General features: G+C 43.9%; 1 protein-coding gene across 2 annotated transcripts in view; it reads left to right on the forward strand.

Moving 5' to 3' along the window:
- The first annotated feature begins 211 nt into the window (after nucleotides 1-211).
- Nucleotides 212-14,698, forward strand: part of LOC138203554 (MAM domain-containing glycosylphosphatidylinositol anchor protein 2-like) — a 182,956-nt gene continuing 168,469 nt past the window's right edge. Inside the window, exon 1 of one of the 2 annotated variants that reach the window (XM_069158514.1) lies at nucleotides 212-1,243. In XM_069158514.1, the coding sequence (XP_069014615.1) occupies nucleotides 1,171-1,243 (73 nt within the window). In that variant the 5' untranslated portion in view covers nucleotides 212-1,170. The remainder of the gene's footprint in view (nucleotides 1,244-14,698) is intronic. The other variant, XM_069158515.1, reaches the window with a different exon arrangement.

Genomic DNA, 14,698 nt, shown 5'->3' on the forward strand with positions numbered 1-14,698 from the left:
GTCTGTCAAAGCTCGATCTCCTGAATTCCAATGGTTCCATCTCTTCCCCCTTTCTCTTCCCCCCTTTCTCCTCCTCTCCTCTCCTCTCCTCTCCTCTCCTCTCCTCTCTGTCTCTCTCTCTCTTTCCCTCTCTCTCTCTCAGCATCCAGCAGCTGCGCCTCTCATGCCTTTCCTGACGCTGAGCGAAGCCTCCCATACAGATGAGCACTGGAAGCCACGCACCTCTTGACGTAGCTACAGACCGGTTGCGGTGCCACTCGGTCTCCGTAGCACGTATTGCGCAACGTGACTGATGCTCAACTGGCACCGCGGTGGGCACATCCGGCACCCACCGTCTCGTGAATTTACCAGAAAGTGGTCTCATAGCGTCGAGACAACAGAAGGCATCGCAGAGGAAGCTGAGGAGAAACCGTCAGCCGCTCAGCAACGCGCTGGACCCTCCCCTTGTCATTGCCACCGGGAGAGATGAGTCGAGCGCGCCGTGCCGGGGTGCAATCGTGATGTGACTGTGAGCGCACGAGCCTCCACTGTAGTATCGACAACACGGCAGCTTGACGACTGTATCGCCCAGAAGGTGAAAAGCTGTGAGAATTTGACTGAGGGTTTTGGGAAGCGGAGGTGATGGCTTCGCCTGACAGCATGCAGCCAACGCAGCAGCATCCGCGGGGCGAGCCGTGAGCACAGCTGGAATTTTGAGAAGCTATGTCCATGGGTACCGAGCCTCCGTCCGCTGACAGTCGACACAACCTGCGTGCCGCCTCAGTTTGGCGCCTCGGGGGTCTTCGTTAAAGTCCGGGGACACACGGTGCCAGTGGCGTGCGCCTACCTGGAGACGAGGAGAAGGTTGCATTTTCTTATAAGGCCGGGCTCTCTGCAGCCCGCTCCCGGCGCCCGCCCGCCTCCCCACGTCCACCAGCGGCGTCTCAGTGCCGCCAGCGCTCCGCATTCTGACTGCATGACATTCTCCATCGAAACCACCGTCACCTGAGCCTGCCTGCCTGCCTCCCTGCGCCCAAACCCAACATACCTTTACTACTGAAACTAAACAGTGGGACTAAATTAATCGACGTGCCGATCGGAGCAGTGCCGCGTCTATGCACCTCAGCCTCACCGCCCCGGAAAGGACTTCTTGCTATTGAGAGCTGGATATGCAGAGATTAACGTGAAAGGATGGATCTAATTATCTGTGTTTTGGGGCTCCTGGCGCTGATCGTGGAAGGCATCCGTTGCCAAGGAGTGTATGGTGAGTGTGAGCAATTTACTCCTGAAACCAAATGTGATCATGACCTTGTAAATCGCCACTTAGATTCACCCCCTTTTGAATCACATAAGAAGGAGAAGCAATTCAATCAAGCATCAACTCGTGCAAGGTTGGCAAACCGGGTTTGAATGTCATGTTTGAGTGAGAGGCTCCAAATGTTCCTTTCAACCCTGAGGTTATACAGCAATTCGCGTGTGTATCCAATCATGCACAGCCCCTTTTCTCATCCAATCCATCACTCACGATGGTCGGTGAGCAGGCTAAATTTAGTAAGGTGCATTCATGGATCATTGTACTGGAACCTGGTGGTTTTGTCTTGTCGCCTTTGGACGCTCAGACTCGCCACGTACATACATGTAATTCGTTAATTATCAACCAGTAGGTCGACACTTACCTTATATCACGCCGGATATAACATTTGGACTGTAATCTGTTGAGCTGTGGCGCTTGGTATGCATGAATGGTTTCATGCGTGTTGGATCTATCAGCCCACCTCCTCCTCATGTCTGTCTGTCTGTTTGTCTGAGTCTCTCTCTCTCTCTCACCTACACGCGCTGAACAAGGAGCACACATTTCTGTCTGTGCTTGTGCAACCAGTGGCACAGATGATATCTCACATGAATCGTCACCATCACAGCAGCAGCGGCGGCGGCAACAGCAGCCGCACTGTGAGGACGTAATGATTCATGTGCACTAACACTGGGACAGGGACGGAAACCTTGAGGTGCACAGCCCTGACCTGTCGGCGGTAACGGTTGCTCTGACCGAAGCAAAAATGCTGCGGTTGTGAGGTCAGTGTGGGGTTGTGTGTTTTCAGAGGCCGTTTTGCCAAGCGCAAAAAAATAATAAAAAAAAAAGATCTTGGTTTGTGTGAGTTGTGTGGAAAGATGATTTAGCAAGAAAGGTTACAGTGAGCATGACAGGAACAGTCATGGTGCTGCTTCTGACCAATGATGCGCCACGCTGTGATCTAGTCTTTACCTCTAGGGGAAGGAGGTGAATAAGATAATAAATCACAGCACATGACAGGGCAGCTGTGGCATGGCTGCTCTTATGTGTACAATTACCTCACGTTTCCACACTCCTAACACCTGTTGCAGAGATATTTTACAGTAGAGTGTATGTAAAAACGCGTCGGGTGTCGATTGCACCTTATCTTCAACCCTCTAAGCACACATTTGAGCAGTGTCACATTTGGACGTGTTGTTGTTTGGAGTTCCTGAATTCCCCCAGTTACGCAATGAGCCCGAGGGCAGAGCTTCTCATCAAACACTGATGCCTCAAGAAATCATTGCCTTCACTGGATTCGATACGCGTAAGCACTAAATCGGCCTCTCCAAGATACTGTATATTTAAGGCAGACAGGCATGACGCTCACCATCAAAACCCATCACATGAATGCCAGATCAAAGCTGCGGATTCTTGGTGTGAGCATGCTACGGCGTGTGCGTGCCGATGAAGATGCAAGCTCGTTAGAAGGAATCGTATCCCATAATGCTTAATGTGGTGTTGCCAGAGTGGTATATGGACTATAGTGGGCTTGTAGCAGCAGCAGAAGGGCCAAGAGAGGGGGGGAGTGTAGCAGATGGAGCTGTTTGGGCATTGAACAGTCTGCAAAGTCCTCCTAGTCACACCATCTTTCCCCCCATCACTACAATGTGTCACCTATTCTACAGGGATGATTTCCGTGTGCCTCTGCTGTATATTAGGGCCTTGTAACAGGAGAAGGGCTGCAGATAGACAGATACTTTAACTTGTTGATCACATTCTTTTAAATGGTGAGGAGCCATAGATGAAGACATGTATATGCCTCATGTTTAAAGGATGCTGCATGCCACCAGCGAGGCAGGCTGAATGAGAATTTATCCGCAAGGTTCAAAAGTCAACATTTATTATTGATAGTGCATGCGTGTTGCGTTGCCTCTCAATATATTCACTCAAGGTTTTGATGCACGTGCTATGCATACGATACAGGTAAAAGGCAGAAGGCATGTGGCTGAATACTATAGAGAGGATGGTACATAACAGTATCAGTTACCAGCTCTTTTCATGAGTTTTTATAGAAGGCCGACCTTGCGCTGGTCCTATCTTTGAAACCCGAGTATCATATAGTGCAGAATGTTCTTATTCTTTCCCACAGGGAACTGCATTTCAGTATTCAAACCCCACTGATTCCATCATCTCCGCTTTGTTCCCTTCAAATCATCTTCCTATCTTTTCCTTCTCTGATTTCTAAATTGACCCAAGAACTGATGAAGGGATATTTTTTTTGCGAAAATGAGACTTTCAACGTTTATTTATTTTTTTTTTTTATCCCAGACCATCACTATACGTCATCACCGGCAACTAAATGGTGGAATCATGATGTAGTAATGAAGAAATCACGTACTAGTGTGTTAAGTGGTGCTGCCAGAGTCATTAAAGAGGATTGATGAAGGCAAGTCATCCCTCCATGACTCCAGGCCACAAGAGGGGAAAAAGAGAGACACCACTAAAGTACAACATCTGCTCCTCTCTTGCTCTCTCCCGCCCTCCTTATCTTCTTCTGTTTCCCTTTCTTTCCTCCAAGTGAATTTTTTTTTTCATCACTTTCACCACACACATGCCCTCCTCAAGGAGATTGCTCTATTATGTAGACCTCCGAGTGATCCGATAGCTGTTCCTCCATTGTAGCAATTCCTAAAATGAACCTCCAAACCTGCTGAATATTCTCAGATGGCGTTTATGTGTAATGTTACTGACAACCTAACTGCGCTTAATAATTATATCAAAAGGCTACAACGGAACACGACTCTTATAATAGCACTGAAATGTTTTGGTGCTCGTTTCTTTATCTGGAGATGTACCGTCTTCAGTACGTTCTCTTTGCATCAGTCAGCTGGCAAAAGCCTCCATGGGATGTGCAGATGTTCCTGATCTCGTTTGTGTTTTTGCTGCTGAAGAGAAGAAAAAAAAAGTTCCTACTGCTTTTTCCTCCCATCCCACTTCTCCCTCGCTCGCTCTGTCTTTCCCTCCCTCTGTCTCCCTCTCGTTTGCATTGAAGTCCAAGCAATTGCTGGGGTTTCTTTTCATGAGCCCCGGTTCAGACGCTTTGGCTTCTAAGCTATGCAAATGCATTCTGCCAGTGAAACTAAAGCCGTCTTTGTTGGTTCTCAGAGGCCTCCTCCACAGAGTCCTTCATCATTCCCTTGGATCGGGACCCTCACATTTCCCACCGTAATGAGACCACGGATAACTCTATCTCTTCTCCTCCCTCCCACTCTCATTCTCACTCTATTTCCCCGCCTGTCTCTCCCTTCCATCCCCTTGGGGAAACGGCGGATGGACGTCTACACTATATGCACTTCAATCAGAGGCAAATGAGGATATACAGCTGAGTACGGCACAGAACAAGCAATTTGTTGCAGTAGAACACTTTTCTGTGCATGTTGAGGATTACTCCGTAGCCCTGGGTGGGGCTTCAGATAGCACCAACTTAATCATACTGAATGTCAGTTCTCTTTGGACCTAGTCCTCTGAGACTGGCACTGAATATACAGTGCGGCACAGAGACAATGTTTGAACTTGATGTCTGAAGCGCTCCTGCTGCGCTCTGTATTCGCTGGATAATCCTTGACAGTTTTACTTTAATACTCAAATACAATGGGATTAAGGTGAAACAGCTGTTTTGTGAGGGTGGTGAAGTTTGGAGACCGGACTTCATTATAGTTCAGAGTTCGTATTAAAGGGGTTTTTCACCAATTTTAGTATCGCCGACCCTTAAAGTTGCGAGAGAGATATTTAAAATCATAATTGGGGCAGCAGAGGCTGAGATGTCCTTGTTTTCAGTAAGCGTCAGGAACACGACATTTCCCATAATGCAATTTCCTTTTACCCTCCTGCCTGGCAAAGGTCCTTCAAACTCCCCATTGCATTTAACAAGCTTGAGTAGCTTCCAAGTCAAAACTAGATGACATCAGAGATGCGGACGATATTACGCAACTGTTTTTGCAGACAGAGTCAGACCTCCCACATAAATCTGTTGGCCAGCCGTTTAATTTTGTCTTGAGACTTGCTTGCTTATAGCTGTGAAGCCGGGGGGGGGGGGGTCATGCTGCCCGTGGTCATGTGCGGCACGTGTCTGTGTGACGGAGTGACACTGAAAGGATGCACCCCATCTCCCCTTCCCCTTTAGTTTGTTTGAGAGATGCAGCTGTGTATAGTTTGGCAGTGAGGCAAAATGGAAAATAGAGCCACAAGCTTTCGGGGGTTGTATAGTAGAGCGGGGGATTTTAACAGCATTGTCAACCACCACAATGTCCCCCGCACAGAAAATAAGCAATTCCATTCTCCCCTTTTCTTCTGCATAGTTAAAGCAAAGACAGAGTCGTGCATAGCAGCGGAGAGGAATATGTTTTCGATGTGGATGTTTGCGATGTGTCATGTTTCTCATGAAACTATATTAAAAAAAAAGAAGTAAAATGCAGCTTTGGCTACTTTACACGCGTCATAAACGGCTGTAATACTTCCTCCTTTCTGCTGTGAGGATTTGGATGAGTTCAGGAACACAATTTACCTCTGGAATCATTCAAGCCCAAATCCCTGCTGCGGACCAAAGAAGCTTATTGTAACCTGGCTGGCTGCTTGAACTGTTAAGCCCACATCCCCAAAACCCCGAGCTGCTCGTGCTCCTCTACACAGTGCTGAGGACAGAAAGCTGCTGCTAATGATCTTGTAGTCATTCATTCATTCATGGACGAATCTTGTGTCCTGGTTTATTTAGTAATTCCATACTTTGAATGAAGTCTTGTTTGGCCTCTAACCTGCAGAAAAGGCCCCGTGTTGAACCAGAATTGATATTTTTCCCTTTGCCTCCTGACATTCTAATGAAGTGCCGATTTATCATGTGGACCATTAAAAACAAGATTTAAATCTTAAATGTCAACCTTGGGTCCCCGCTATTATTACTTTGTACAGCAGCACGGCTTTTATCTGTAGTGATTTCATTTCTTGTTATAGTGTTAATTTCCTCATGCTGACAGACATGCAGTTGAACTCCAACAAATTAAAGCAACGATATTTGGCTTTAAGAAGCCAGACTGGTCAATATTGTTGCTGCAGTTGTAGTATGACACGTGTTAGAGGTAGATCCCGGGGATAAGACTCTCTTTGGCACTGAAGCACTGCTTCCCTTCCATTCCACTCTGTGTTTTTCATGTCAAAAGTGGAACTCATGCAAAAGGACTTATGGCATTCAGTTACCAGTAACTGCTGCAGTGTTGACCATAAGTGATGATGGGCCTTGGAAAGTATTGTGTTACCTTTATCCCTGATGTGGTTGCATTTGTTGAAAAGCTTGGATCAAAACTGTAACATCATGTTGATGAATGAAAACCCAAATAACTAACAACTAGAGTAGCTGTAGTGGAGTAAAACACTTCCCTTTAAAATGTGCAGTAAAGGAGTAGAGATATAAAGGGTAATAAAATTGAAATACTCGGGTACAAATACAGGACCTCTAAACAGCACTTAGCTTCAGTACTTAAGTCAATGTGCTGAGATTTCACCAGTTAAAAGCATCTGTGAGTGGCTGACCTGGTTGACAATCTTTAATGGAGCTCCTATAAACAAGGATCAAACACTCATAGGATTAAACTTATTATTTCACCATGACAAGTCTGATCAATGCAAATTTGGTCAGGTGAATATTCGTGAAAATTCAAAATGTCTCGGTCATTGTGGATTCCCTGAATCAGAGGTAAAGATATTGGTGAAAAAAGCAGGATCGTCTTATAAGAACCCAAACTCTGCCCCATGTTTCAGCTTCTCATTTTCCACACAATGTATCAACATGAACTCCCAGTTAAGTCAAACATCCACAAACATCTCATTTTATGAGCTGAAATCCCACTTACTGAATGATTTTGGTTTATCATACTGCCCTCTGACCCTCTGTCTATTCCAGCATACACTCAAGCTTTCATTATACCGTCTTGCCTCTTATATGCTTTACACTTTGGCCGGCTTGTAAATACTGTATGCCATACATGAAGGGATAAACAAGCCCAGATGCAGAGAGCTAGGACGGCAGCTGTATGTGCTGCATGCTGATAAGAGCACATCAAAATCCCTTTAGCCAGCTTTATAATTTCTGCATAAGGAGAAAAAACAAGTGCATTCATGCTTTCAGAGGTAAAGTACACATTTGTCTTATTGTCTTGTTAGTTAGTTTAAATTGTAATTGTTAATGTGCGACTTTGCAATTTGGCATCATCCAAAAACATGCACCTCAGGTCAGGTTACCTGGCACCGCGCTAGTGGCAGCCTGTTGCAGCAGCTCCCCCCTGAGAGCCCCCCTGCTGTAGCGAAGAAATTTCCCCTCGGGGATTAATAGAGTGAAATAAAAAAAAATTAAAAAAATTAAAAAAAAAGGAAAATTATTAGGTGTCAAATCATTACGTAAACTTGATCATATGTTAATGAACAACAGATCTCACTACTAAGATGGCAGATCCGTTTTTTTCTGTGTGATGGTTTTCTGTGTCTTGAGTTATCATTTCCATGATTGGCAACGGTTCAAATCACAGAGAATTATACATGCTAGCCAGCTTCAAAGTGACGCAAACGATGAAAGGCTCTCATTGAATATGAATGTCTCCTCCTGTCTTCCCATACGCATTTCAGTCAATTGAATTGTCTTTGTTAAGCCAAACTGGCAGGACCCGCATTTACACGCATGAGGTACAAATCACTCAGCAGTCCCAATAGGTAGCTGACAAGAGCAACAGGGTGCCTTTTAGCCGTACTGCGGAGGAAATAAAGAAAAAAAAAAAGAAGAAAAAAAAAAAAAGTGAGCCAGGAGAGAATTGGTGCGTTGTGGCACCCACAAGAGGCTAATGCCAACCTTCAACTATGTCACTTCAGCCCACACAGGCATCCTAAGTGCTGTTCCTGTGAAGTGATGTCTGTTGTCATGGTGACAGTATGTGAGCCTGGCATTGCACGTCCTCTGACTTCCATGTTGCCTCCCTCCCTCCCTCCTTCCCTCCCTCCATCCCTCCCTCCCGCCCTCGCTGCCTACCCACTCGCTCATTCTCTCCTTCCCCTCACATGCCAGCAAATCAATCGCTGAAACAAATGTGAAGTGATTGCAGAAGCGAAAGCTCCTCGCAGCAGCCTTACAATTGTGCACGAGAGCAGATGAGATTGCTGTGAAGGGAGGGACAGGGGTGTGTGTGTGGTGGTGGTGGGGTACGACACACGTGTTGAAGGTTCGGTAGAGAGGGTGACTGAATGTGTCTCTTCAAAATTCACTACCATTTCATTGCTGCAGGAAGAGGCCTACTTATGTTTGTGGCAAATGATGCTTGAGCTTCTCTGACAAGCAGGAACAGTGGCAAAGTTAATGTGTTGACAATGACGCCTTCAGTAGTCTCTGGCTTTAAAAACAACAGCCAGACAGCAGCGAGGACCCTCACAGAGAGACACCCCTGCATAAAACTACCATCATATTAATACCTCTCTACCCACCATTACGTAACCCACTGGTTTGTGAACTGCCACTTGGAAGACTCCAGCCTGGCATTTTGGCTTCGATCGTCTTGTTTTTTTGTGGGCCACTGAAGTGACCATATTTGGATGAGCTTGGGAGAAGCGAGAGGTGGATCTGACCATAGACTGTATTAAAAGGCAAGTAGCTTCTGTGTTTGACAAGTGACACGAGTATAGAAATGCCGCAAAGTGCAATACCACCAAGGGCCACTAAGGGTTGGCTTCAAAAAAGCCGCCTCGATAGATTCCCATTCGACTCTCATGACATACAAAGCCAATGACTTTTTTTCCAATGGCCATGATGGTGTCATTTGTTAAAGTCACTCCTCATTATTTTTCTGGCACTCCATCTCAAAATAATTCAATCATTGAATAGATATTAGGCCTCAAAAAACAGTATTTTTGGGGGCGTGTCTTTTTGATTGACAGGCCTTTGGTGTAGTCGGATTTCTGCTATACAGTGCATCCAGAAAGTATTCATTTTGGAATAAGGCTGTAACATAACAAAATGTGGTAAAAGTGAAGTACTGTGAATACTTTCCGGATGCACTGTAGATGGGCAGGCGTAGTGTCCTCCATTTCCCAATCACATCAATTCAGATTTACTGCTTGCTCTTCCCCAGCTCGTCCAAATATGTTCACTCGTGGCTCCAAAATAGCAAGATGGCGACGGCTGAAAAGCCGAACACAGGGCTTCAAAACAGCTGTTCATAAACTAATGGGTGACGCCATGGTTGGTTGTCGCTTGTATGTTAATCAGAACCCGATGAAACGATGCCCACTCACCTATACCAGAAACCTGACTACCCCCCGAGGAATGTCAATCAAAACAGGCGTACCCCCAAACATATGTCAATTTGAGGCATAATATCCAATTGATTATGGAATTATTTTAAAAAGCACAACCAGAACACTAATCAGAAGGACTAAATTTTGTGAATGACACCATAATCACTTGTGGAAAAAAACATTATTGACCTAGTACTTCATGAGCAAAGTTGGTGCTTTTTTGAATGTTAGTGTTTTGTAGTTTTTTTTTTTTTTTTTTTTTTTTAAAGCCAGCCCCTAGTGGCCCTCAGTGGTATTGCACTTGAAGGCATTGGCTTCACTTTTCAGTCTACAAGACAAAATCAATTTTTCTAATCTATGCTCTCTCCCCCATCAGCCAACAATGCAAATGCACTAACAACACACATATATATGTAAGGTGTATTTTTTTCCTCCTCTATAGTCGTACCCCCTACCAGCAAAGATAGACTGTGGAGTTGTGCTGTAGCTCTGCAAAGCTCTGCACTGGGAAATGTCAACACAGACCAACCTGCAGTTTGTGCAAGTGTGGGAGGATGTGTACTCATTTTCTGTGTGCACTTTTTTTCTCCATCTTTCTAGGGCAACACTTTGCTGAGATATTAATTTAGCAGTGTGATTTATGACCACGTTCACACATCAGCCCATCTGAGCAAGACCCATCATGGATGATGTGCGTGCCTCAAAGTGTCTGCAAACATGTGATGCAGACATTATGTGTGCTTGTGCGCTTGCTTTTCCACTTAGTACACCTCCTACCCTCTGTAAAGGGATATCCAACTGTCTGCTAAGCCCTTCTTTGTATTATTGAGCTTTCTGTGTATCCCTTAATAGTCTCTAAAAACCATATTCTTCTAACAGAAATTCACAATGTAATAAGTAATCTCTTTAGCGTCATGCTCGCTTCATCTCTCCACCAGACACAGTATATCCCAGAGGCTGTTACACCCATGGGGATAACCTCAAGCCGTGTACTGTCAGTTATTGGCTTCCTATGGCAAAGCAAGTGGAGTTATCTGGAGTAGGCAAAGCGTTCTGAGAGAAATCTCAGTGGAGAAGCAAATCTCAGAGCGAAATTTAATGCAGATCTCACCCAGTTCTGATTGTCTGCCGTCCTCCCTCGTCTTTATTCAGGCGGCTGCAATTCACAGCCATTCATACCTGGAGATACACGTTTTTTTATACACTGCAGGTGCAGGAGCCACGCACCAGCTGCTGAGAACAATAACAAGTCCACAATCCGGGCAAAAGCAGTTTAACTCTTGCCAAGTTGCCCGAGTCTACACACAGTCTGTTGCATCCACTTAGAAATCCAAGCTTTGGCCTTCAGTTATTAGCAGTCCAATGTGGCTCTTGACCCTGCACACATATAGATGTGTCTGCTCAGCATGAGGTGTGTGCTTCCTTTATGAGAGCTTCTCCCTCACTGCAAACAGCAGAAGAAGAATCAACCCACGCTTATCGCCTTCAGAGAAATCCTCACTGGCCTCAACAAAAGCGCTCATCTCGTATTCATGGCACACTTTTCTCTTTCTCTGAGACAGTCGCTTTCATTCCGTTCATCCAGATGTTTTTATTTGATAGGCAAATCAAATCATCACAATAACATACTTACAGTAACACAAGCTTTAATAAATTAATTCTGTGGGTATAAACACAAGTCAAATTACTGATTAATTCAAATGTCAGATTGTGTTATGTGCAGCATACCTTCTGGTTGGAAATATGATGCTCTTCCTGAATGAACTCACCAGCTCATCATATCCTGTGATAGATGGAGTTAAAACATATATTATGTAGAGCCGGAACGATTCTGGATCTTTGGAACTGATACTGATATTAGGGAGTAAAATATTCCAATATAGATATGTTGGCTGATCATTTATTTATATTTTATATACAGTATATATAAACACATATGTTTTACGTTGATCTCTAAAATGGGTTTTTTGACATTTGTGATAAAATAATGGAGGCGCAGGATATTTTACCATTTATTGTCCACACTGACATCAGTGCACTGAAATGGTGAACTTCACCGGGAACCTAATTATATAATTATAAATAGCTCTAAAATCAAGTAATCTTTAATTTAACTTAAGCATCTTTTTCTGCATTATGTTCTATCGGCCAACATATACACCAATATTTTTTAAGTATGATAGGTTACACATTTCTACCTACCCTATTAAAATGTAATACGTAATGTAACTATTTGAATTACTTCATCAGAGTAATGTAATTTATTGCATTTGGTTACTTTTTGATTACTTTTCTAACACGTTATATACTGAGCGATAAAGCTGAAAAATCATAAAAATAAATGTAATCTAAGCAGTGTAAACCTCCCAACAGGACTCTGACAGTTACCACTAATTACTGTCAAATTCTCATTTAAAATCTCTTTTTGATAATCTTTTATCCGGTGACATGGCCAACCGCCTTGGATTGGTTGCTTAAAGCAATGCACAGTGATTTGATTGGCAGACAAGAGGTGGTGCGAATTCAAACAAGAGAACCAATCAAAAACAGGGCTCAAAATACTGCCAAATAAATGGAGCCTGTCCAGATGTAGACAGAAGGCATTCCAGCCTGCCTAATTGCTTATAACTAGTTACACACGGACACTACTAATATATCTGTGATAGGTGAATATTTTCTGATAAAATCAGCCAGCTCATATCAGTGGGGCTCTGATGTTGCATTATAATTATACCTGAGTAAGAGATGTATAAAACAACAGAATTTAGTCAAATTCAGTGCCCAACCGAGTGGTCCCAACCTTTGAAGAACACCAAACTCACATGCCCATACATGTGCATACAGAGGAGCTCACAGTTTGCCGTGTTTTTCCACTCGTCTTTCGTGTCACTTAGGTGCGTTTCATCTGGAGATGACTGAAGCCCGCAGGAAGCCTCCTCAAATGCCACATTCACAGCTTGAGCTGACCTCCTGCCCTTTTTCATTATTTCTGCTTCTCACCACTTCCCTCCATTTTATCTCCCTGCGCCCTTACACTGCCTTCTCCCTCGCATGCAATATACACCTTTGGTTTTTAGGTGTGCGCCAAATGCCTCAAAGAGTGGCATCCTATCTGAGTAGTTAAAACATCTTAATAATTCAGACCTTTCCAGTGACCCCTCATCTGTGTGATTACCTTGTGAAGGTTGCTAAAATATATGTTGGAGCAGAGGTTATATCCGTCCGCTCTTGGGTTGTAATCAAAGGTCTCTGTGGTAAGCAGAAAAGCTTCCCTCAGCAGCAACTTTTTCTCGAGTGAACAGCAGGACTCACCATGGATTTTATCCTCCGAGCTCAATTGGGGGTTAAGGTTGATTGTGAGAAATTGCAGGTCAATAGTCGATTTGTAGTTGATTGTTTGGGGACTGCTGTGCCAGTCCTCGAGATCCCAAGAAGAACACCAGCGTTTACTCTCAATGCATATGTAGTTACTATATTTTAGTCATAATCTGTTGAAAAATATACATGGCTTTCCAAGTGATTTTGAACAAAGTGACTTCAAAGACTTTACTTGTTACTTTATTCCCCCATAAGATTGAAAGTTTGCCAAAAGTTTTGACTGAAATTAATTGAAAATACGTATCTCTAGGTCTGAGATAGTTATTTTGTAGTTGTATTTACCAAGGTACTGTCCCCTGTAGTGACACAGATGATTTAACACTACACAGATATCAGAGATTTATCAGCTTCAATAAAATAGAAGTGCTGCTCTAGGCTTTTTTTCACCACACGATTAAAAGAAATGACGAATCTTGTATAATTAAAAATGTACCTCAGAATTGATTTAATAGCAATGTCTGGTGAAGTATGATTTCCCACTGGCCTTCGGGCTCCTGTTTTAAGGAAAGAAGAAATATTATAATTATTAACCTGTGTAGGAAGACGTTTCGAAAAAATATGGAATGCATTCATTCCAGGATGTTGTGTTTTAAATGAGTTCAGTTTTGCTGGGCTGTGTTTGGTGTGCTGATGCGGGACCATTTAGTTATTAAAGTTATTAAAGTTTGTTGGTGGGGATATTAAACACCGAGAAATCCCAGGTTTTTGCCAAAAAAAAACCCAGAAGACTTCAAAACAGCTTTGAAATGCACCAATAAACCTCAACATATTAGCGGATCTGCAAGGTCCTCTTGGCTCATCAGAAGAAGCCATGCAAATCCAGTAATAGCTTTTCTGAATGCATTAGTAATACTCTCCAAAGAGGTGGAACCTGGGTGGTGTTTCCATATTGCTATCCATATTTATATCATAAACCACATATCAACACATGCAGATAATATTCATGTATTCTGCAACTGATCTAGCAGAAGCAGAATACTGAAATTTGGCTGCACCCCCTCTGTGGTGGGAGCCTCCTTTAGTGGGTGTCTTACATGTTGATGTATATGTGGGCGCAGCATGCGTGCACGTGTACGACTGTGTGTATCTGTCTGTTTGTGTGTGCATTCCCCCGTGGATTTCTGTGATGCTACCGAGGTAATTGGATGTGTGACGCCCACCAAAATCCCCTTCAGCCCTGGGCAAGCGCTCTTTCAATCCCAGCATGCCTCTCTGGAAAGCACAACCCAAAGGAAGGCTTATTCTTTCAACTGGCAAACATCAAATGGTTCCCTGTTCTCTCCATCACAGCCTCCGTCTCTCTGCTCCGCGGTAGCATCAGAGGAAAGCCCATTAACATGTAATGACATGACCCTACACATGCGTGGCACTCGTAGAGGAACATACAGCTGACGATGCACACCCTGCGCACCACAGTTTTCCCTGCTAATAACGGTTGATTTTTCATTTTGACAATTATTTAGTTCAGATTAGGGAACTGATTGTCCACTCATGGAGCAGATGCAGCTCAGGGGCAGGAGCTCAGAAGTATCAAGACTGTTAAATTATCCCTGATGGGTGGAGATGCACCTACGCCCCAGCAATGTGTCAGATATTTAATTACAGCGCTTTGGCGACTGTAGTCTTTCCAAACTTTTATAATGGAAAAAAAAACCGGTTGCAAGCTTACACATACACATCAATATTAGCATGTAAACAACCAGGAGAATGAGCAATCAACTGTTTCATAGAGTAAGGCAT

This window comes from Embiotoca jacksoni, unplaced genomic scaffold, assembly GCF_022577435.1.
Source record: "Embiotoca jacksoni isolate LCO1_2020_lvr unplaced genomic scaffold, fEmbJac1.0.p SCAF_23, whole genome shotgun sequence".
NCBI classification, from domain to species: Eukaryota; Metazoa; Chordata; class Actinopteri; family Embiotocidae; genus Embiotoca; species Embiotoca jacksoni.